At 37.1% G+C, this 25,097-nt stretch overlaps 2 protein-coding genes across 2 annotated transcripts; both read right to left on the bottom strand.

The window, feature by feature from the left end:
- Positions 1 to 7,545: 7,545 nt before the first annotated feature.
- Positions 7,546 to 8,301, bottom strand: LOC101284383 (olfactory receptor 13H1-like). Its single transcript, XM_004285573.1, has one exon. It carries the CDS (start codon positions 8,299 to 8,301, stop codon positions 7,546 to 7,548), a length of 756 nt encoding a protein of 251 aa, XP_004285621.1.
- A 10,188-nt stretch (positions 8,302 to 18,489) lies between these two features.
- LOC101284640 (olfactory receptor 13H1-like) lies at positions 18,490 to 19,443 on the bottom strand. The gene is given in 3 exon segments (XM_012538973.3): positions 18,490 to 18,802; positions 18,804 to 19,126; positions 19,128 to 19,443. Coding segments are annotated over 3 exon segments (924 nt in total). The 5' UTR covers positions 19,416 to 19,443.
- Between the last annotated feature and the right edge of the window lie 5,654 nt (positions 19,444 to 25,097).

Raw genomic sequence — 25,097 nt, 5'->3', positions numbered from 1 at the left:
AATAGTTCATGTCTAATATTCTCTCCAGATTTTTTTTTAATCTGTGAGACAGTTGGTCCAAAACAAGCCACTCTGCCATTACCAGACTCCAAATTTGTTCTCTTTTAAAAAATGTTCAAAAGAGAAAAAAAAAATTTGCATGACATATCACAGGCTGAATTGTGCTGATACATTTACAAGTGAAACTGAATATGTCATACAGTTATCTGTTGTTCTTTCTATAATATATATCAATTTCTGGGGAGGGGTTTGTGTAACCATGGGAACAATCACTTCTCTCAGTAACCAGTTTATTAAATGGAAAGTGATATCTATCTTGATTTCACTTCATAGAAAATGCCAGTTTTCTGGTTCATTATCTGTTCTCATCTTGGTCTATCTGCAGCATTTGAAAGAGTTGGTCATTCTCTCCCTCTTGAGAACCTTTGTTTTTTTGTTTTCTGGGACAATACACCCCTGTAATTTGCTTTGCAACTCACTGGCCTCTCTACGTCTATATCTTTTGCAGGTTCTTTTTCTCCATGACCTCTGAATGTTGGAGTTCCTCAGGTCAGAGTTCTTGGATTTTTGTCTTCTCCTGCTACTTTCTCTTGACAATCTCATTCATACCGTGGCTCTAAATATACTCTGTATTTTGAAAATTTCCATATTTATATTTCTAGTTTACCTCTCTCCTCTGAACTCCAGATTCATATGTTTAACTGTTTAGTGATATTGTCTCTGTTTTGCTTAATACACATCTCAAAATTAACATGTGTAAAACTGAAATCTTGCTCTCTCCTTGCACTTTCCATCTCCAAAATATTTCCTGATAACCTCCATCTCTATTATCCCCCATATCTAGTTGTTTAGAGCATAATCATTTGAGTCATCCTTAACTCTTTCCTTCACACCCCTGATCCACCATCTTTGAATTCTGATGACCCTTCCTTCAAATATTTCCAAAATCCTATCACTTCTCACTACTTTGATTACCACCTTGTTCTGAGCCAACATCATCTTTTACCTGGGTTATTGCAATATCTTTCTACATAGTCTCAAAGCTTCTGTCCTTGCCCCCATTAAAGTCATGTTTTTCATTTAACAGTCAGAGTTACTCTTTAAAAATGTAAGTCAGATCAGGACTCTCCACTACCCAAACTCTTTCAAAGATTTAGAAATAATTATAAAATTATGTTTATTGGCTTCTAAGGTATAAAGATATATTTGTATGACAATATTACAAATAAGGGGGGAAGGAACTGAGTTATATAAGAACAAAGTTTATGTATACTGTTGAAATTCAAGTGTTATTTATCCAAACTAGATTGCTATATATTAAGATGTTAATTATAATTCCAAAAGCAACCATTAAGTACATAACTAAAAATATATATTAAAAGAAACAATTGAATTAAAATGAAATACTAGAAAATGTATATTAACACAAAAGAAAATAATAATGGAGGAATAGAGTAACAAATGAGATATAAGACATACGGAAAAGTAAAAGCAAAATGGCAGGTCTAAATCCTACCATATCAATAATTACATTAAATGTAAATGGACTAAACTCTCCAACCAAAAGATAGAAACTGACCAATGGGATTTAGAAAATATCAAAACATGATCCAACTGTATACTATCTACAAGAAACTCACTTTAGATTCAAAGACACAAATGTATTGAAAATAAAAGTTTAGAAAACATGCAAGCAGCACCAAAAATAGAGCTGGTGGAGCTAAACTACTATTAGACATAATAGACCTTAAGACAAACATTGTTACTACAGACAAAGGAGAACATTTTGTAATGATTAAAGTGTCAATCCATCAAGGAGACACAATAGTTATATGCTATATGCATCTAACAACATATGCATCTAACAACTGAGTCACAATGTACATAAAGTAAAATATGACAGAATTTAAGTGAGAAATAGACAATTCAACAATAATAGAGACTTCCATACCCCATTTTCAATCATTGATAGAATAACTAAACAGAAGACAAGAAAATAAAAGGCTTTAACAACACTGTAAACCAACTGGATCTATCCAATTCTGTTGACTCTACTCGACATCAACAGAATTAACATTCCTCTCAAGTGCACATAAAACATTTCCAGGATAGATCAAAAACTAAGAAATGCAGTAATTCTCAATAAATGGAAAATAATTTAAACCATACAAGTACGTTTATGACCACAATGGAATAAAATTAGAAATTAAAAACAAGAATTAGAGTAATTCCCAAATATATGAAAATTAAACAAATACTCTAAGTAATCAATAGGTCATAAAAGAAATGAAAAGGTAAGTTAGGAAGTTCTTTGAAATGAGTGAAAACACATAAAATACCGAAATTCATGAGGTACAGTTAAATCAGTGCTTAGAAAGTTTTAGCTATGAACGTCTATAGTAAAAAGAGAAATATTTCAATAACCTAAGCTTTTATGTAAAGAAACTAGAAAGTGAAGATAAAACTAAACTCAAAACAAGCATTGAGAAACAAATAATAAAGATTAGAATGGAAATAAATAGAGAAGAGAAAAATCATATAGAAATGCATCAAAACTAAACATTTATTCTTTGGAGAGATTAAAAAAAATGATAAACTTTTAGCTTGATTGACCAAGGAAAAGAGAAAGAAAACTCAAATTTATAAAATCAAAAATGAAATTTGGGACATCACTACCAAACTTAGAGACATGAGAATAATTATAAGGGAATACTGTTAATCATTGTATGCCAATAAGTTTGATAAGCCAAATTCAATGAACAAATTCCAAAAAATACAAAATGCCTCAAGAAGGAATAGACAATCTAAATAGGCCTATTATAAGTAAAGTGATTGAATTAATAATCAAACATCTTTCCGCAAAGAAAAGTTCTAACCAATATAGATTCACTGGAGAATTCTTCCAAGCATTTGAAGAATAATTGACACCAGTCCTTCACAAACTCTTCCAAAAATAGAAGAGAAGGGAAAACTTCCCAAGTTATTCAATAGGGCTGATATTATCCTTATACCAAAACCAGACACACATCACAAGAAAACTACAAACTAGTATCCCTTTTGAATATAGATCCCAAATCCTTAACTAAACACTAGCAAAGCAAATCCAGCATCATATAAAAAGAATTATTTGCCATAACTAAGTGATATTTATCCCAGAAATGCAAGGTTGACTTAACATATCAATGTAATACACTATATTAATTCATTAAAGGACAAAAGCCACATCATCATCTAAACAGATACAGTTAAATAATTTTACAAAATCTAATACCTTTTCATAATAAAAAAGCATTGAGGGGACTTCCCTGGTGGCGCAGTGGTTGGGAATATGCCTGCCAATGCAGGTGACACAGGTTCGTGCCCTGGTCCAGGAAGATCCCATATGCCGCAGAGCAGCTAAGCCTGTGTGTCACAACTACTGAGCCTGCACTCTACAGCCAACGAGCCACAACTACTGAAGCCCACGAGCCTAGAGCCCGTGCTCTACAACAAGAGAAGCCACCACAATGAGAACCCCGTGCACCATAATGAAGAGTAGCCCCCGCTCGTTGCAACTAGAGAAAGCAAGCATGCAGCAATGATGACCCAACTCAGCCAAAAAAATAAAAATTAACTTAAAAGCATTGGGCAACTAGGAACAGAAGGAATGTTACTCAACCTGATAAAGGCCATAGATGAAAATCGCACAACTGACATTGTAATTAATGGTGAAAGACTGCAAGTTTTCCCCCTAAGATCCTGGAAGAAGACCAGGATTTCTACTTTTGCCACTTCTATTCCACATTGTTCTGCATTTTTTGCCAGGGCAATTAGGCAAAAATAAATAAATAAATATAAATAAAAATAAAAAATCATCCATATTGGAAAAGAAGTACTGTTAGCTCTATTCACAAGTGTCATTATCTTGTATATAGGAAATCCTAAGGAACCCACAGAAAAAATTATTAGAACTAATAAGCTCTTTCAACAAAAGTATACTGAATCAATGGTATTTCTATAAACTAGCAATGAATGATCAAAAATGAAATTAAGAAAGTAATTCCAATTACCATAACATAAAAAAGGATAAAATACTTAGGAATAAATTTAACAAAAGAAGTGCAAGACTTGTCCAATGAAAACGACAAAAAACTGTTGAAAGAAAGTAAAGAAGACTTAACTAAATGGGAAAATTTCCTATTTTCATGACTAGGAAGACTTAATATTGGAAAATAGGAAGAGGGCAATACTCCCCCAATTGATGTATAGGTTCAACCCAATCTCTATCTAAATCCCAGCTGGAATTTTGTAGAAATTGGCCCATCAACCCTAAAATTCATATGGAAATGCAAGGGGCCCACAGTAGCGAAATCAATTTTGAAAACTAACAAAGTTGGAAGGTTCACAAAACAAGCACATGAAAAGATGCACATCATTAGTTATTAAGAAAATGCAAATAAAAATCACAATGAGATACTAGTTTTAGCCCACTAAGATGGCTATAAAAATCTAATTGTACACTAACAAGACTTAGCTAGCATGTGGAGAAATTGGAAACTATATATTGCTATGGTGTGGATTCCCCTATTTTTCTAGTTTTGCAGACACATGTATTCACATCCTGAAGATTATTATTTCTGAAAACATAGGGACAAGCACCTGATGAATAGATAAACAAAATGTGATATATCCAATACAATGGAATATCATTCAGCCATAAAACGTTACTCAACATAGATGAACCTTGAAAACATTATGCTAAAAAGGTACATATTGTATGCTTTCCTTTATATCATATTATATTATTTACATCATATTCAACAAAACTTCATTTATTGCAGGAATAAATGAACACTTTTCTGTGTGCTCCTTTCCATATGATGAAAATGGTGGACTTCACAGTTCTGCTTTCATGAGCTATAGAAACTCAAGGATCATTCTGCAGATAATTTTATTTTCTTATTACTTTGTACTGGTGTTGTTGACATACTCAAAAGCCAATGATATATTCTTAGCCTTCTTCAAATTTTAAATTCTTTCTTTTAAACACAGGAAAAGTTGTTACTATGGCTCTCAAGTGCATTTTCTTCACTTTGCTGCTGCCAGTACACAGCACGAAGCTCTCTTCTCAGTGCTGTTGATTTTTAAGGGGTCAGTTCAACCTTTTAAGATGTCGCCTTGTGATTTTGGCACACCTTATTGAGGAGATGGTGTGCAGGGAGGCAGAGTTGCCCATTATCAGCTGCAAGCCAAAAGTGCTGTTTGGCAGAGATAAGAAATTTAAACAAGTTTCCCAAGGCATAGGTAGTTCCAAAGTATTGCCTGTTTATTATAATTCTAACCTGTTTACTTAGTAATACAAGGAAGGTTTTAAGAAAACAGCTCTCACAATAAACATTTAACATAAAGGCACCGTACACACATATCTCTAACTGATTAATTGTTCTTATAATCTCTTACACTTTCTATTCATCCAGAGTCTTTTTTTTTCATCCAGAGTCTTGACTTCATGTCAGAAGTCTTCCTGCAGCTTGTTCTCTACTTCTGGATGTAACATATTTCTCTCTTTAGAGAGAACCCTGTCTAACTTCTTCCTGAGGTAATCTAAAGGGAAGACATTAGTTTACCTGTCTAATTTTCTCTTGTAGCTAAAAAAGTCCCTGCCTCTCCCCAATAAATTTCTTTCTGTCAGCAAAAGGCACATCTCATTGCTTGTTCTATTCTACCTCTTCTTAGTCCCTAATGAAAATGATCAAATTCCAATAAGTATTAGGTTTGCAGTTTTACTCCATTTTTCCTTTCTTTTGAGGAATCACGTTTGTTTCCCGCCTCCAGTGTTTGACTTTATCTGCTTACTGTGTCTTGTTAGTTAGTTATTAGTACCTTCCCTTTAGTTTTAGGGGTGCTTTAGTTTAAGCGAGAAGTTTTAGAAACACCAGGAATAAAACTTACACAAGAATTTGTTCAAGGTTAAAATGGTAATGTTACAATGAAATTTGCATAACACCATAGATTCTCTTTCTAAAGAGTTCTCTATTGGGATTCACACAGTTTTATTATTTTCATTTTCATTTACAACAGCTTCTGTTGTTGACTGATTAGGCATTAATTGCAGGAGTGCTTACCAGAGTGAAATAAAATGGCTCAAACTGGGGATCTGCCTGTCAGGATGTATCTGAAAACTGATGTCAATCAATGTTGAAACAAATTTTGTGGCTTTTTATTAGTCATATGTTACTGAGTGTAGCATTTTGTTTCCAAAATTGGACTGGTTCATTGCCAGTTTGAACCAACAACAAAGACCCTAACTATTGAAACACAAATGACCAATGAACATGAGAAACATATTCAATCTCCTTTCTAATAAGATAAATTCAAATTAAGAACACAGTGGGAACATATTTTTTAGTCTATCCTATTTGCATGGATTATTTTAAAAATGATATAGTCATTATTTATATAGGCATAAGCAAACACTCAAAAATGGCTTTGTGTTAGAGAGTTATTGACAGTTTTCTTCTTTTTTGACTGATGGGTATTCTGTGTCCACCATGTGCCAGTCATTGTGGTAGAAGCTAACGTGTATTATCCTATTTAATTCTCAAAACGAGTTTGTGAGGTAGGCACTCTTATAATCTACATTTTACAGATGAGAAAATTGAAGCTTAAAGATGGAAACTAACTAACTAAACACCACACAACCGTGAGTACCAGACTTAAATACATGTCTTCCAGATTCTAACACCTATGCAAGCCTCATTGAGTGCTGGGATTATAGGTGGTATTTCATTTCTTCTCCCCCAATGTGTTTTTAAAAAAATGAACATTATAATTCTTATGATCGAAAGATACAGTACATGCTTGTTTTCTTTTAAGGAGTTCCTCCTGAGTTAAATTTGCTCTATGTGAGGTCAACAACTTTGGAAGTGGCATGCAATTATCCAGAAGTAGGGTACATTGGCAGAGAAAATGTGGCCCTATCTACTGATCAAGACATGCAATTGTATGTTCCGTAGAGTCATCAATTCTGGCCCTCAGTATGTACACAGTCTTGAAGGGCTCGTTGCTTCAGCAGAGGACTTTCTATGTGGAAGTCTTATATAGCAGTTGAGTAATTTTTCTCTCTCTACCCACTCACATCTATCATTTCTAAGCCTGGATCATAATATACCTCATACAAAAAGTATTGAGTTAAGAATTGTCCATTTTACAAGTTTGCTCTTTATCATCTATAAAAGAGAATCTAGAATATTGAAATGTTTCTCATTTATTAAAACAAAATCAAGCTACTCAGGATTCAAATGTGCTAATTATTATTTTGTTTTATAAGCTCTCCCACAAGATTGTCCTGTATAATTTATTACCTAAATGGATGACATTGTAAATGTTTAATGTTTTTCTCAGTGAGAGTAAGTTCTTTATCACACACCTGTTGGAAATAGAAAAAAACACATTTGAAAATAATTACGTTACTAAAATATTGTTTAGTATCTGGACCTTGTTATTTTTACAAGTCAGTGTCAAGCTGTTGGTTAGATGAGCCTCTGTGGGCTATTCATGCCCTTTTTAGGACTGTTTCTTCTTAATTATTTTTCTTAGGGCATCTTTCACATCCTTGTTCCTCAAGGTATAAATGAGAGGGTTCAACACAGGGCTTACAGCACTGTAAAATGTAGAGGTGACTTTGCCCTGGTCCCGGTACTCCCTTGACTGAGGTTTCAGGTACATGCAGGTGGCTGTCCCATAAAATATGGTGACCACAGTCAGATGGGATCCACAGGTGGAGAAAGTTTTGAGCCTGGCCTCTGCAGAGCGGATCCTCAGCACAACCACCACAATGCGAGTATAGGAGATGAGGATGAAGGTGAAGTGCAGCGGCAGTGTCAATATACCGATGACCAGACCCCGAATAAGTCTGACTAGGGTGTCTGACCAGATGAGCTTCAACAGGGCCTGTGCCTCACAGGTAAAATGGTTGATGATATTGTGTCCACAAAGACTGGCAAGAATTGCAGTGATTGGTATTACTGCTAAAAGGAAGGCACTAGCCCAGGTCACCACAGCCAACTGTATGCAGACCTGGTCATTCATAATGATGGTGTGACACAGGGGATTGGATATTGCAATAAATCTATCATAAGCCATGACATCAAGGATGAGGCACTCTGTCATCCCCAGAAAAAGAGCAATGGTCATCTGAGCATAACAGCTAGTATAGGAAATGGTGGGGTAGTCTCTTAAACCATTGAACAATAAAAAAGGCACTGAATTGCTAGAGTAGCAGATATCAAGGAAGGGCAAGTTGCTTAAGAAAAAATACATAGGGGTGTGAAGCTGCTTATCTACTCTAACCACAACAATGATGAGACTGTTACCCACCAATGTAATCAGGTAGACTGCTACCCTGGACTTTTGGATGATTGGACAAACCCAATCATCCAAAAGACAGAGATGAACTCTGTCACTTCGCTGGCATTATCTGTAATCAGAATATCCATTGTGTTCTATCTGCTGAGGAAGAAGAAATTGAAATCATTTTAATTTGGGAAACATTTATTGAGTGTTTGCTGTATCCTCAGTAGTATATCAGGTGCTATCAGGAGGAGATGTCTATGAAACAAGTGATGCTGTTTGTAAGTTTATGTTCTATTTTGGAAGATGAAGCATTCATACACAGCACAAGATTAATTTGCAAAGTAGCACAATCCATTGTGAGTCTTAATCCCTTCATCTATAAAATGAGGGAGGTTGGACTCCACCTGAAGCATGCTTTGAACACTCCCCCTAAAAGAAAATGTGCTAATTTACTGCTTAAATGTAATCAGATCCCTGAATCACAGAATTACTAATTGTTCTTTCCTGCTATGGATATTAGCCAGAGGTTTATCTTTAGCTTGTTCATATCCTTGGCATAAAATGTATGCCCAGTTCACTCTCATTTCTTCCTTAACCTGCACATCCAATCAATCACTAAGTACTGTTGGCTTGTCCTCCTAAATATATTTCAAATCTACCTACAAATCTCTATACCCACAGCCAACACTTATCTAGTAAGAGCCACCATCGTCTCACATCTGGACTAACACAAGAGCTACTTAATAGGTCTCCCTACTTCCATTCTTGCCTCTCTATAGTCTATTCTACACATAGCAGCCTTTTACAAACATTCCCATGCTTAATACCACTCTAGGGCTTCTAATTACAATCGGAATGCAATCTAACCTGTTTACCATGACCCACAAGAGTCTAAATGACCTGACCCTAACCTTATCTTGCATAGTCTCTTCTCATGCTGACCTTGTTTCAGCAATATTATCTTTATGAAGCACTCTAAGATTGTTCCTACCTCAGGATTTTGCACATTGTGTTCTTGCTGGGGGAAATGTTCTTCCTACCGTTTTTGCTTGGTGAACTCCTAGTCATTCTTAATACCTCAGCCTAAAAGGAACTTCATTACAAAAGCCTTCCCTAACCCCACTAATTTAAATCAGATCTCTTTGTTAAAGTTGTTCATAGTACTCAGAACTTTTCTTGTATGGCTCTTATCACAGTTTGTATTTATATATTTGTGTGATTATTTAATTTCTGCTCTCTTACTATAGCCCTAGGAGGAATGAGGCCCTGACTGTTCTATGTACTACCTTATTTTCACTACCTCACACAGTACCTGGTGTGAACCCACAAAATGTGGGTTCAATATATGTTTGTTGAATGAATCAAGGCCAGTTATTTGGTTCTTCTCTCTTACCCAATGTCATGAAATTGATTTGACTGAAACTACTTTGAACTGGCTGAAGAAAGTACATGTTTGATGGTAAAAAGCCTATGATGAGAAAGAGTTAGTATCTCATAGTATTCAGTCTTTTTTTTTTTTTTTTTTTTTTTTACTTTTTGGCCGCGCCACATAGCATGTGCGATCTTAGTTCCCCAACCAGGGATCGAACCCCTATCCCCTGCATTGGAAGCACAAAGTCTTAACCATTGGACTGCCAGGGAAGTTCCTCATAGTAGTCAGTCTTATTAATGCCCTGTAGCTCAGAAATGATACTTTTTTAGCCTTACAGTTTGCCCTTTGCATGGAAGGAAGGTGTGATAGTGAAGAGAGAAAATGGGTTTATTCTAGAATCTGAAAGAAAAGTGTTTTCACCCTTTTTCATCCATTAAAAATTTTATTTTCTTTGTTCTAGTTCTATCAGATATGCATACTATCACAGACCAGCTCATTATTAAGGTCAAGATCTTTTCCTGGATTGTCTGTAAAATTTCCAGGAAGTTGTAATCACAAATCAGGATTTGGGGCATCTACAGTGTATAGTTTCAGACTCATGAGGCAGTTGTCAGGCCTTGGTGAGAACAGGCTGTGGATGGGAAGGTTTGTCTTAGGAGCTAGGCAGCAGAGAGAACTATCCAGGCTAATGATGTAGGTGATCTCTTTGGATTCTCTACTCAGGACAAACTCCAAATCTCAGAAGGTAGAAGACCTTTATGGACAAGTAATTCAGGAAGTAGAGTAAGAATTTATAACAAGATCCTCATTAAAACCTAATACAGGATAAGGGGGTTCTGAAAAGAAATCAGAACCAAGGGCCAAAAAACTGAAAAAATACTTAGGTGCTGCTAAACTTCTAATTACAGTTGTTTTTTTACTTATTAAAGAGAGTGATCTTACAAGGAGGCCCTTGACTACCTGTAATGAGAATTTAAAGGCTCCTTTTTGTTCTGTATACTCCCAGAATTGGAATCAGAAAACAGAATCAATCTGAAGTGAAAAAGTCTTCTTGGAGTAGAGTTATAGGATTGAGACTGAAGCAGAAGTCAGGTAATCTAGTCTTTATTCAATGGTGACACCACAAGCATAGTTTCTTAACAGCATTACAAGAATGGGATTTTCGGGGCACAAACTTTTTCAAGGGGTACTAAAGTTTCACACTAGAATGGCAACATTTAAAATCATAAAGCTTTATTTTGACTTATAATATTCACCATGTTATAGTTCTAAAAATCTCAAAACAAATGCCAGTATAGATAGCTGAAAAACAAAGAACACATTTATGTGTTTACATGGTTTTAGAGAATTTCACTAGACTAACCATATATATTTTTTATTGAATAATTCAATGTTTTAGCGCTGTGTAGGCCAGAATCTTCCTAAATTAACTAGACATATGTGGAGATTCTCACATATAGTCACAGGCTTTTGATCTTTTGGAAACATGTTGGGTGTACTTTTCTTCACACAGATTTCCCAAAGAGGGCTTTCCTGGTCCCACTTACCATGTAGGAGCATGCTTCCCAGGAGGACTCATTTAACTTTTAATACTTAAATTAAGGGATGCTTGGAGTATCTTCCCTGTTCTCTGAGCTCTTCAGAAAGCTCCCAGGAGTTCAACATATACTAGAATAGATAGTGCGCACAGACAGGAATTTCTATTATTCATATCAGGCAGTGTAGACTGTTGGTTAAGAGCATGGATCCTGGATCAAAGTTTGAATCCTGGATCCATTACTGATTCACAGGGCGACATTGGTAATTTGCTTAGCTTGTTTACACCTTAGTTTCCTCAATTATAAAATTGGGAAAATTATAGTAACTATCTCATAGGGCTTTTTGCCATATATATAAGCTATTATTATTTTAAATAATATTTTTAAATGAATCCTCATTTGGGAAGTAGCACCCATGACAATATGGCCACATTTGTTATCTTTCTTTTCTGGAAGGGGGAAAATAAATAAATGAGGACAAAAATAAGGCAATATGGTCAGATTATACTGTGAGCCTTCTGAAAGAAGAATTTGCATTTCATTTCTATAACTTCAGTACTTGTCTCAATTCCTGACACATGGCAGGAACTTAATGAATAAATGATTATTTGGGGAATCAAATTGATTTTTCTCACCTGAATAGCATAAAAGCCCCCCAAACAAAAATGGCAAGGTCTCTAAGAGTTGTGTGAGATCATTAGCTCACTGAAGTGAGTTGGAGTCTTTCAAGGGGAGTGAGTTACAGATGCATCCTGGGAGATCCATGTCAAGACTGACCATTCCACACATATATGTTGATTTGTTCCAACAAACAACTATGGCTTCTTTCCTCCTTGCCAGGGTGTATGTTCTTCACTTGCTCTTACAACGGGTTTTATCTTGATTCTGTTCAGCATTTTAGAAACCGGGGCTCCAAATGGTCCAAAACATGAAAAAGAGAAGAAGGAGAGAAGAATCTTAAACATTCTCTGCTGTTACCTTCTGAGTTTATTCATTCTGGTTCCAAAGAAGTGATTTCACTGAAGAGACTTCAGGGATCAGGTCCCTAAAAGGCAATTAAATCCTACTACTGAACTAAAGCTGTACATTATTCTGGGAGTGTTATTTCTAAGTCATTAAAATACAAGTAGATTTTGTCTACTAATGCCAATACTTCATTAGTGACAATATGATAAAACTTTTGACTAACACCCTCAACTCCACTTTTGCTCTTAAGTTACCAGGGAGCAGAACCAACTCTAGGGTGATTACTCAGAGTCCTATGTTTCTTGGGAGGGTTTCCAATACAGTGACTCAGAAGGTAATGAATGAATAGGAAAGGGGGAATGGCCACAATTTATTGGGATGCTATGAAAGCTTCAATTAAGCATTCAGGTAAATAATGTTAACAGTGTTTACTGGAGGTTTCCTCTTCCTCTTCACTTTATCCTAACTTCCCCCAGCCTATCCCAGCCATCTTTGACTTGAATAGTTTCTGGAAATCCCACTTTTTCCTAAAACTTTGCTGGATTAAATTTGAGGTGCCATACAAACTGTCACTGTCTAAATATAATCATCTTCTCATTCACTGTCCCATTGATTTACTTCATCTGTGCATGTACCTAATTATAATAGTATTATTTTATTGATTTCTTGCTGAGTTGTGGCCTGAATATATGATGTAAGTGTTTATTATTTTTACATGTATCCTTCTTAAAATTTCCAACTTAGAGTTCAAGATATTGGGGCTAGGAATGAGGCATCTCAGCAAATGGTCTAGCTGAGTGCTACTCAAAATGTTTGCAATGACATAAGAACAGAATTGAGAGTAAACAGTAACTTTTAAAGTGATTTGACATTGCCATAATATTTTCATTGTATTTTATAAAATATCAGGCTGTGACAGCTTGGAACTTTAAAAAAATAGCTGTGTTTTACCACAGATAGTTTAAGAAGTATTGGTTTAACACCTATTCATTTAAGCAGTTCTTATTGTGCATGTACTCTGTGCCAGGAATTATGCTAGGGAGACAGAGATGAATGAAACAAACTTCTTGTTCTCAATAAACTTATGATCTAATTGGGGATAAACACTCCAAAACAACTGATTATAAAATAATATGGAAGAGGCTAAATTTAGGGTTGAACAAAATGTTATTAAGCAAAAGAAAATGGAATTAAGTCACCTATCCAGGGTTAAACAGAATGCAATGAGCTCTGGGGAAGGCTTCATTGAAGACATGACATTAGATCTGACCTTGAAGGATGACTGAGGTTTTGCCAGGCATGGAAGACAAGAAGGGCACTGCAGGCAGAGAGAACAGTGTATACAATGGCATATACACATAAAAGGTAGAGAAAAAAGTATTGATTTCCTGGAGCATGGGGTCTGTGGAGATGAGGTAGAGAAGGAGGATAAAGAGGTTAGCAGGGTCCTCAATTAATGTTGGCATATCCTATAGGCAATAGGGAGCCACTGCAAGTTTCTAATCTTGGAGGGGAATTGTAGAACAAGGTTTAATATGATGAGATCTTCGCTTTAGAAAATCATTCTGGAGAAGTTTCTAGATTTGATGATGGCCATTCTGACTGGTGTGAGATGATATCTCATTGTAGTTTTGATTTGCACTTCTCTAATGATTAATGATGTTGAGCATTCTTTCATGTGTTTGTTGGCAGTCTGTATATCTTCTTTGGAGAAATGTCTGTTTAGGTCTTCTGCCCATTTTTGGATTGGGTTGTTTGTTTTTTTGTTATTGAGCTGCATGAGCTGCTTGTAAATTTTGGAGATTAATCCTTTGTCAGTTGCTTCATTTGCAAATATTTTCTCCCATTCTGAGGGTTGTCTTTTGGTCTTGTTTATGGTTTCCTTTGCTGTGCAAAAGCTTTGAAGTTTCATTAGGTCCCATTCATTTATTTTTGTTTTTATTTCCATTTCTCTAGGAGGTGGGTCAAAAAGTTGATTGGATGGGTAGTTTAGAGAGAGGCTGGACTAGGGAAAAATAGGAGCTTGTTACAGTCATCCTGGTATGGGTTGAGTAAGCTGTGGACTAGGACAGATGCATTGAGGACAGAGAAGGGATGGATTTCGAAGACATTTCAGAGCAAGAAACAATAAGATTCAGTGAGTGAGTGGTCATTAAGGGTAAGTGAGGAGAAGATGTAGAGGCTAATTCTGAGGCTAATGAAAATACCATCATGTAGCATTTGTAACGTGCTTTTAACTTTTTAACATCTAACATCTATGATCTCATTTGATCTTCCAACCCTTCTGAGGTAGGTTAAAAAATATATTTTTCCCTGTTTGACAGATCCAGTCCAGAGAATTAAGTGATTCGCCCAGAGTTTCATAGCTCATTAATGGCAGAACCCAGACTAGAATCCAGACATCCTGACGCCTAATCATGTGCTTTTCTCACTCCATCGCGATGTTGTACTGAAAAAGTGTTTGACCTGCTGCTCACAGTTAATCGGAAACATTTGCTCTGCATATTACTAGCAGGGGGAAAAAAGAGGAGAGAAGGCACCCAGTGAGATGAGCACCAACTACTTTTGAGTCAATTGAAACTTCAGTATTACTAATAATAACTGTATAATAACAGTAATAAAATAAATTAATGCTTATTGAGGGCTTACTATGTCCCAGCCATAGTTCTCATCATTTTATATAAAATCAACTGATTTAATCCTCTTAACAACCTTATGAGGTCAGTCCTATGATTGTCTTCCTGTTATAGATGAGGAAACTGAGGCAGGAAGTTGCCCAAGGTCATATAGCCAATAAGTGTCAAGGTCAGATGTTTTAGCTAGACAATCTGAAAACGTAGCATTTTTTCCTTTCTCTGTTCAGCAACAATCTTACCTTCCTCCTACTTTTCTTTTTCAAAGACTCCCTGAACCCATCAGGCTCCCATCAGAAAGAGCATCTAGGCATCAGGAGAATTGTATTTTTTAAATTAAATTAAATTAATTTTTTATTGAGGTATAATTGACACATAACATTATATTAGTTTCAGATGTACACCATAATGATTTTATATGTGTATACAATGAGAAATTACCACCACCATAATTCTAGGAGAACTGTATTCTCTTCCCAGTCATATCGCTAACTGTTGACCTTGATATCACAGCCTCTCTACATCTTTTTATCACCTCTTAATGTCAGTTTCATAATATTAATAACAATATCTGTTTGTTAATCTCATTAAATTATTTAGAAGATGATATGAGGTAATATATGTTCAAGAATAAGATAAACTGTAAAGTGTATAAAGTGCTTTATAATTTTAAGAACTAGGAAGATATAAATTCACATAGTAATGTTGCTTACGTACACGTCTTTCTTCCCACCTAGACAATGCATTCTTTGAGGGGAAGGATCAAATATGCTTTTATTTGACCACCGCATCTCTGGCAATACCACAGTACCGGCTGTATAGTAGGTAGTTAATAAATGCATATTAATTGAATGATATATGTACAGATGCTTGAATGCATGGGTGAGAGAGCAACCTTGGAAGGCACTATTTAAGAAGCAAGTAGGCATTTCAATTCGTGGTGTCTTAGGCTCACGTGATCCAGACTTCACAATGACAGCTAACTATAGACTAACTAACTATATATATATATATATATATATATATATATATATATACTGTCACTATATGCTTTGTCTCTTTATTGACTTGTTGGTACAGGCACAGCCTATAGACAGGGACTATAACTATAGGCCAGGGACTTTTCTAAGTGCTTTACATGAATTGAGTCATACAGTTCTTATAACCAAGCTATGAAGTCACATTCAACACATCCTTTTTAGCTCTCACCTGTATTGTAAAAGTGTGTAGACTTTGTAAACAGAGATTTAAATGGCTTCTGAGCATTCTTCTCTGAAACATCTACTTCAGTAACATCATTGGTAACAGTTTCCTACATAATATCCCTAAAACTTCCCAAGATTCCTGCGATTCCTGCAACTGTCTGAGGTTGTTGGCAATATTCCTTTACCTTCTCTCTCACAGCCCTTCCAAAGGCTTCATAGGCCTCTAATTCTGTTTATTAAATCCCTTCCTGCCTGATATAACTAGAGTGGTTGTGTCTACATGATCACTACATGAACACTACAGTTAGTGTTATAAGTACTATTAGCTCACTTAGGTGAAGAGATCAAAGCAGAGAGAGTAACTTGAAATCAAAGTGGTAGAATGAAAGTTTGAATCCAAAAAGTTTGGCTCCAGGGCCTGTGCTCTAAATAGTTATACTTCACTGCCTTTCCTCAAGTGAAATCCCAAATCCTGTGAATGGGGTGTGGCGTCTTTTTCTTAAATCCCTATTGGAAAATATCACTTGGAAACTGTTTTTCAGTTTGCAAACTTTCTCCTCAATTTCTAACAGAACTATCTTAGTTTCAAACCAGTCTTTATTTGCTTTCCAGGGTGAAGCAAGGTAAGCTTCACTACCCAGCTGCCTAGGATGAGGTGCACAGTGGAATGCTTCTCACAATGCCTGTGAGTGATCAGGTGGAGAAGCGATAGTCAACCTTAGGAGTTTTCAACAATCAAGAATTGATTTCATTCCACAGCACCCTCATAGAGTTCATTTTTATATTTAAAATGAATTAATATCAATGTTGAATTAGATTGTCTTTGGGGTTTAGATGCCTAGAAACAGAATGTTAGTGCTGGAAGGGCCATAGCTATGTTAACTAGCTGTTATGTGTGTCTACTTTTCCAGTCAAAGCTAACATTTAAAGTCAGGCAGATAGATCTATATATATTGATCTTGAGGAATGTCCATGATATATTGTCAAGTGGAAAAAGCAAGTTGCAGAGTAAATTGATGATATTATTCTATTTTTTTAAGAAAATATATATAACACCTAGATGCAGAATGTTAAGACTAGAGAGATCCTTGGGTAACAAAACACAACCTTCCTATTATATTGATGAGCAAATCTGAGGGCCAAAGAGTGCTATAACTAAGGTCACACAGCTAGTTAGTAGCAGAATCAATTCTGCAGCCCTATCTCCAAACTCCACTATGTCACTCTGTCTATAGGCTGTGCCTGTACCAACAAGTCAATAAAGAGACAAAGCATATAGTGACAGAGCTACCATTTTGTAGTAGGGGCACCATTAACAAAAATATAATTCTCATTTTAAGCTGCAAATAGAGAGCTGTAATAAAGAGTAGAATATTTCTCCCCCCAAAAGCAGGGTCATTAAAATGAGTACTCTGCATATTTCTCCTAATTTCTGAATTTCTCTCTACTTGAAGGCTCTATTGTTTTCTCCTGTAAAATTTTATTGATTTCACCAATTTAACTTTATTTCACAATGTTAATTTGAAATGTTTTGCATAATGTATGAAACTTGCCCTGGCACCTAGTACCTAGTTCCTGGTTGAAAGTAAATATTTGTTGAATGAATAAATCAAAGATTTAAATCACTTGGATTTTTTTCTAAATATTTTTTATTTCTTGATATTAAAACATGGTTTCAGTGGCTGAGAATACCATAATTTTAAAAAATGTATAAGAGATGGAATTTGAATGAATGTTGCATTTATTTGAAAATTATGCTATTTTGGTAAGTGATTTACTCATTCTATTTTTTTTTCTCATTGTTAACATGAGGGGTGGATTATGGTGACTTTTCTTACCAATTTTACAGAGATATTAGGAATACAGAATGAAATAATATATTTGAAAGAAGTTTAGAAAAAGAAAAAGAAAAAAATGAAACACTCTACACTAATGTAGGAAATGTCTATGATAAAATTTTCTCATGACTCTGAGGTTAAGTAGAGTAAGGGATTGTGCTTTTACAACAGGGTTTGCCTTCAGTAAAGTTGTAAAATTTCTGACATTTGTCTTCTGACCTTTTATTATACCATTCTTTGTCCTATTTTCCAATTTCAGTTATGCCTCGCCTCCTGCTAACAGTCATAGGAGATTCTCTTGCTGCTTAGGTCTCTTCTGTCAGTGAGGAAATGATTCTGATAAATTTATTTACCTTAAGTTGAGTAACTTAATGGGTGGCCGACCACTAATGTGTTATATGTAAAGAAAGAGTAAAAAAAATGCCTGTAACGGAAATTCAAGTCTCAGTAAGAATAATACTTTGGGGTGGGAGCACTTCCTGAAGCTTCTCATATAATGATCACCTACTCTACCAAGGGTAAAGTCAGACGTTTTAAACAGTTTTTTTCTGTCAGTGAAGATGTAGCTGAATGTTATTTTAGAAGTTTAGAAGCAAAGAAGTCTTATGCCCTTTTTGCCATAACTTTCCTCATTGCCCCTTTAACATCCTTATTCCTCAGGCTATATATTAGGGGGTTCAGCATGGGTGTCAAAGCCCCATAAAACACTGAGATAAACTTGTCCTTGTCAGGGGATGACTTGGACTGCGGTTTCATATACATGGAAATGGCTGCCCCATAGAAGATTGCCACCACAGTCAAATGAGAACCACAGGTAGAAAAGGCCTTGAGCCTACCCTGGGCTGAGCGAATCCTTAGAACAGCAGTGGCAATTCGGACATAGGAGAGGAGAAAAAGCCCAAAGGGTAGGAGCAGGGAAAATACTTGTGATGAAGATCATAAGCTCATTGAGGCTGGTATCAGAACAAGCCAGCTTAAGAAGGGAGAGAATTTCACAGACAAAATAGTTGATGACATTAGCCCCACAGAAATGAAGTTGCAGGGATAAGATGAGCATGGCAGTGAGCACAAGTGATGCCCCCCATGAGGTAGCAGCCAGCCAAACACAAACTGAGCCATTCATGACCACAGAATAGCGCAGGGGATTGCTGATAGCAACCACACAATCATAGGCCATGACAGCCAACAGGAGGCACTCTGCTGTGGCCAAGACCAAGGAGACATTTATTTGGGTCAAACAATCGTGGGTAAGAGAGGTAGGGATGGGTAGAGAAACAATGCACCAAGGCCTGGGGCATGGAGACTGTTCCATTGCAAAGGTCTAAGAAAGACAGATTACTAAGGAAGAAGTACATTGGAGTGTGGAGGTGGGGGTCAACGTGGATAAGAAAGATGATCAGTCCATTCCCCAATAATGTTCTGAGGTAAGTTATCAGTACCAATGTGAAAAATGTGACTCTCCATTCAGGATAGTTAGAGATTCCAATAAGAAGAAACTCAAATACTGCTGTAGCGTTGTCCATGGCCATTCTTCCCACTTGCCACTATTCATTGGATGGGTGCCAATGTAGTTGCCTAATTTTACCTGAAAGAATGAGAATAAAGATGGAGGGATGGTATGAGAAAGTTGGAAATAACTAGGGTGTACAGGATCATTCTCGTTGTCCTCTTCAAAAGATAGAAGAATACAAATGAGATATCTATGATGGATACAGAGGCAAAGCTAAAAATCTACTCCCTCCCGTGGAAAACAGCAAATTCCCCATTCTTTTAAAATGGTTATATGAAAAGTTCTGCAACCCACTTTTGCCAGATACTTTTTAGTATCATTTTTTTTCCAAGTAAGAAGAGAGGAAAAGGAGGGCATCTTCCTGCTTCTCTCACTCGTTCTCCATTTTCAAAGACAAATCTATTCATAGAGATGGTTGAACCTCTGTCAGCTTGAGTTACTAATCTCCACCAAGAGGGTACCTTCTGATAGTCTTAGCTAAAATATTGCCTATTCTTGTGTCTGTCTGTCACTCCTAGATTGTTCATACCTCCATTTTCCCATTGTGCTAGTATCTACCACGGTGCTTGTCCTAGAGTCCTGCCAAGTATTTCTTTTTTTAAAATAAATTTATTTATTTATTTTTGGCTGCGTTGGGTCTTCGTTGCTGCACGCGGGCTTTCTCTAGTTGCGGCGAGCGGGGGCTACTCCTCATTGTGGTGTGCGAGCTTCTCATTGCAGTGGCTTCTCTTGTTGCGGAGCACAGGCTCTCGGCACGTGGGCTTCAGTAGTTGTGGCACGCGGGCTCTAGAGTGCAGGCTCAGTAGTTGTGGTGCACAGGCTTAGTTGCTCTGCGGCATGTAGGATCTTCCTGGAGCAGGGATCGAACCCATGTCACCTGCATTGGCAGGCAGATTCTTAACTACTGCACCACCAGGGAAGTCCCCAAATATTTCTTTGATCTAACCTGATATTATGTAAATATAATATGTCATGGAACCCTTGAGGTCTATGAAAACCCTCTGCTAATGTCTGTGGTTGGAGTTACATTTCCAGGTCCTCTGGTGTTTTCCGTGTTGTGATTGCTGAGCCCCAGTTAGCAATGTGAAAATCTAATGTGATGTTTCTAAAAGTATGAGTGGTAAGGAGTGACCAGCCTACCTGAAAAGTCACTCTCTTCTCACCCTCATCACTCTCTTTTCCCTCACGCTGCTTAATTTTCCTTACAGCACATTCCAATATTTGAAACTACATTAATGATTTGATTGTTTATTACTTCAGCGGTCCCCAACCTTTTTGGCACCAGGGACCGGTTTCCTGGAAGACAGTTTTTCCTCGGATGGGGCGGGGTGTGCGGGGTGATGGTTCAGGCAGTAATGCGAGCGAAGGTTCAGGTGGTAATGCGAACGATGGGGAGCGATGGGGAGCAGCAGATGAAGCTTCACTTGCTCGCCCGCCGCTCACCTCCTGCTGTGTGGCCCGGTTCCTAGCAGGCCAGCAGACCGGTACCGGTCTGCAGCCCAGGGGTTGGGGACTCCTGTATTACTCGATTACTTGTCTCCCACTCTAATGTAAATTTATTGAGAACAGAACCTTGTCTGCTTTGTTTACTGGCTTATCCCTAGTATTTAGAACAGTGCCTGGGGCATCATAAGGAACTGATATCGAATGAATAAATGAACGTATAAAGTCCTGGGCTGTTACAGATATTATTCAGAATTTAACTACTCCTCTTGCCACCTGCACTGCCATCCCTTATTCCAAGTCATTATCATTATTCACCTGGATTTTGTCAATAACTTCCTTATTGGTTCCCCTGTTTCTGGCTTTGCCTCCATTCAGTTCAAATGATTCAGTTATATCGTAAGTCAGATCAGGTTACTCTTACATTAAAAAATTTCAATAGCTTCTCATTTCAACCTAATTAAACACCAGCCTCCTTACTATGACCTATCAGGCACTACATGGTTTGCCTCCTCTTTACCTCTCTGACCTCTGTTCCTACTACTCTTTTCCTTGCTCACTTTGTTCTAGTCACACTGGCCTCTTCACTGTTCCTTAAACACTCATGGCACGTCCCTTTCTCAGAGCCTTTGATCTCTTTGATCTCGCTGCTCCATATTTCTGAAACCAAGATCCTTGTATGGCTTACCTTCTCACTTCTCTCAGGTCTTTACTCACAATGCATCTTTTTAGTCAGTTCTTCTTTGGCCACCCTGTCTAAAAGCTCATCTCTAGCCCTTGGCATTTTATGTTCCCCTTTCCAATTCTCTTTAGAATTATTATTTCTAGCATCTTGTATATTTTATCTATTAATTATGTTTATTGATTGTTTCTCTTAACTAGAATGCATACTCAGTGAAGTCACTGCTGTATGCCCAAAACCTAGAATGGTGCCTGCTGCATGGAAGGTGCTTAAGAATTATTTGCTGAATGAATGTGTGAATGGAACTCTTTAGCTTTTCCACATTGAAAGACAGCCTCTCTTTTTCCATCTGCCTCTTCCCTAGATATTGCTGTTTATATGGCAAGCACCCCCTAATGTGTATGTGCTCCTTCATGAGATTAACTCTCCCTTTTCTTCTAATCCCTTCCTTGAAGCTTCTGCTACTCACTGGCTATTTCTCTGGATAAGTTTCTTCCCCTCATTGGCTTAGATTTTTATTTGCAATCTAGTTAAACTAAGTGATCTCTAAGAGCCCTTCTAGCTCTAACATGCTAGGATTCTCTGATTTCCTTCAATTAAAAGGAAGACAAAACAAAACTTAACACTCCTCAGAATATGAGGAATCTACTACATTTTCCTCCATTGTTGGCAATTCTTGTGGGCTACAGAAGGGGTTTACTAAGGGATGAAGTTTCTCTAACCATCTTTGAAATGGGAGACTCGCTTGTCCTTAAAAGTCTTTAGCAAAGAAGATTCTACAGTTCCCCCACTTCCCTGTCCTGGAGTCCAAGTAACCTGTCCCTGTGTCTAGTTCTCTACTTTGTTCAGCCTCTCAGACAGGCTAAGTACATGAGAATGGTAAATTTATGGAAGTGAAAGTATATGCCACTTGTGAAGTGTCAAACACATGTAAGGGAGGGAGAAGATAGTAATCTGCCTTCACAGGAGTGTCCTCAGATCTTGAGAGACCTAGTGAGATAATCATTTCCACAGAGGGAAAATGCAGAAAGATGAGAGTCACATGGCTATATGAAACAATGCACTGAAGCCTGTTATATTTTAAGTTAGTACAGTCATACCTTAAATTTCTTTGTGGTCTATGTTTAACTCCCAATTACCTATATATGGGCCATTCTAAAAAGATGATGGACAAGCTGCAGATGGGAGGATGAGATAGAAGTAGATGGCTGATTATTATGCCATTTAAAAGTCTCTGTTGCTCCTAGAACTCTATAAAGCACACTGATTTTGCTGTTAAATATTGATAAATAAATGTTTTCCCTCCTTATATGAACCTATAATTCTTAATGACCAGCAGGATGTATTTTATTTCTCTGGTATTGAGGTATTATTTATAGAGTCTATCCCTCAGTCTTTCATGAGCCTAGTTGAATAAATTGATGAGCGATTTGATTAAAAATTGGTGATCTGTCTATGGTTGCGGGAAGACTTGTTTTTAATGGTGTTAAGCTTACTGATAGAGATTGGGATCGAACCCGTGACCTTGCCTCCATTAGTACTGTGTCTGAACCTATGGAATTAAAATTGATGACAACTTCCCTTTCACACTTAAAGGCTACTCAGCATCTAAACTGAGGGACCTATTTATCATTTAGTCTGGGCCCTGCTCTCCAAGGCAGTGCTGATTGTCTCATCCTAAAATTATCGTTAAAAGATTCCTGGAAAACTGGGCTTAGAATGTTTCCCATCTTAGTCTTGTTGCCTGCAATTATTTATATAGCCTAACTTTTCTTTCAGCTAACAGCTGCCCTCTTGCCTTCCTGGAGGTTGCCCATGTCTGATAAATGGTTAGAGGTTAAAAAAAAAGTGGGAGGGGGAATGAAAGAAACTGGAACATTTTCCTGTTACTGACTTACCATTGGAGGTTCCTCTCAAGTACCAGTAGGTGGAGCAGAATGAGACTGCTGAAAATACCAAGTTTCCAACAGTTGTCAGGTTTGGAACATGACGATCTCCGTGCAGACTCTCCTGGTGAGATTTCAAAAGCCTTCCCAGCTTCTCAAACTCTCAAATGCCTGGAAACCTTTGAAGAAAAAAAATATTTTTTTGGTTAGATCAAATTACAATTGCCAAAAACTTTAATGTGCAGCCCTTGGTGATGGTATCTGATTAAATCATTTAATTTCTTAGGCAAACATTTCTTTCACTGACCTTTGACTCATGTACATCTTTGTTCTATCTTCCCTAGAAAAGTTATAACAAGGACGATTGAGGTCATTTGAATACTTTGCATCAAGACCCTTAGGTTATTTCAATTTTCGACCTGCTAGATTAGACACCTTTTGCCTCTTGGCAATATTTATCTATCTGTTATCTTATCTTGATGAACTGGGACACAATTAAACCAAATTGTCACTTTCTTTAAAAAGAGGGAAATGATAATAAAACATGCTGCATCCAGGGCTTTAAACTAAATTGGATGATTTCAAGGAAGTGTCCTGGGCTCTGTGTATACCCTACCCAGTTTCCTACTCTTTCTCCACTACCTATTTTCAGTGCCAGAGTGTGAAAGTATACAACCTGAAGACTCCAAGGTCCTGAGCATCCCTCGGTCAGCAAAAAGATCTAATGACAGTTACTCTACCCACTAAGGCTGGACAATAGACTCAGACATTTCAAAAGCATTAAACTGGGGTTGAAGCGCAAAGCTGTTTGGTTACCCCTCACTTGTCCAGAAAATATAACTACCAGAACCTGCCTTTCATTGAGCAGTTTGGTTTTTAGAAATTGTGCCGTTCCTCCCCTTCTCTTGATCTAGGTTAAGAATCCATCGATGTATGTTTACCCGGAAGCTATCACCAGAGCTCTATCTCTGGGAGCATACTTTGCTCTGAACTAAATCTATAAATCCTACATCATCAGCATACTTATGAGGTCTGGGGTTTGATTCTCTTCCAGATTCAATTCCAAATGCAGGGAGAAAGTTGATGAGCTGCTCAGTAACTTAAATAACTTGAAGTTCCAAAGTGCTACCAGACCATTTATCTCACGAGTACAGTTCAAAGTTTCTGGTCTTCAGCAGAAAGAAATAATTAGCTTGTGAGAGCTTCAGGGACCTCATCCCAAACAGGCAATTAAATTTTGCCAAACCAGAGCTGTTTGAAAAAAAAGTAGTATTTTGTGTAGGGAAAAGAAATAAAGAAAGAGAAAGGAGACTTTTGAGACCATGAGACTTCTGTATACCACTGTTGGGCTTTCCAGAGAACTAAGAAATAATTCTCTTTTATTTTGGTCCATAGTCTCTTCACATTCTTTCAGTATTAAATTGGTGTCGTGACAGAGCCTGCAGCTGGTAGAGAAATGTCTATCAGGGGACAGCTGGGATAGAGAGTGCACAACAGAGTGCATGTGTTATTGATTCCCACGTTGAAATAGCCCTTATGTTTGCCTTTCCATTCCCACTTTCACCACCCCAGCCTGCTCAAAGAGCTTCCATGGGAGCTTTTTTTCAACTGTATCAAGTCTGTATTCCTTCATCTGACATGCGAGGCCAACTGTGGCAGTTCCTCATCTATCATTTAACATTCATTTGTT

Source organism: Orcinus orca, chromosome X, assembly GCF_937001465.1.
Source record: "Orcinus orca chromosome X, mOrcOrc1.1, whole genome shotgun sequence".
In the NCBI taxonomy this organism is placed as follows: Eukaryota; Metazoa; Chordata; class Mammalia; order Artiodactyla; family Delphinidae; genus Orcinus; species Orcinus orca.
This window is presented reverse-complemented; position numbering and strand designations above follow the sequence as displayed.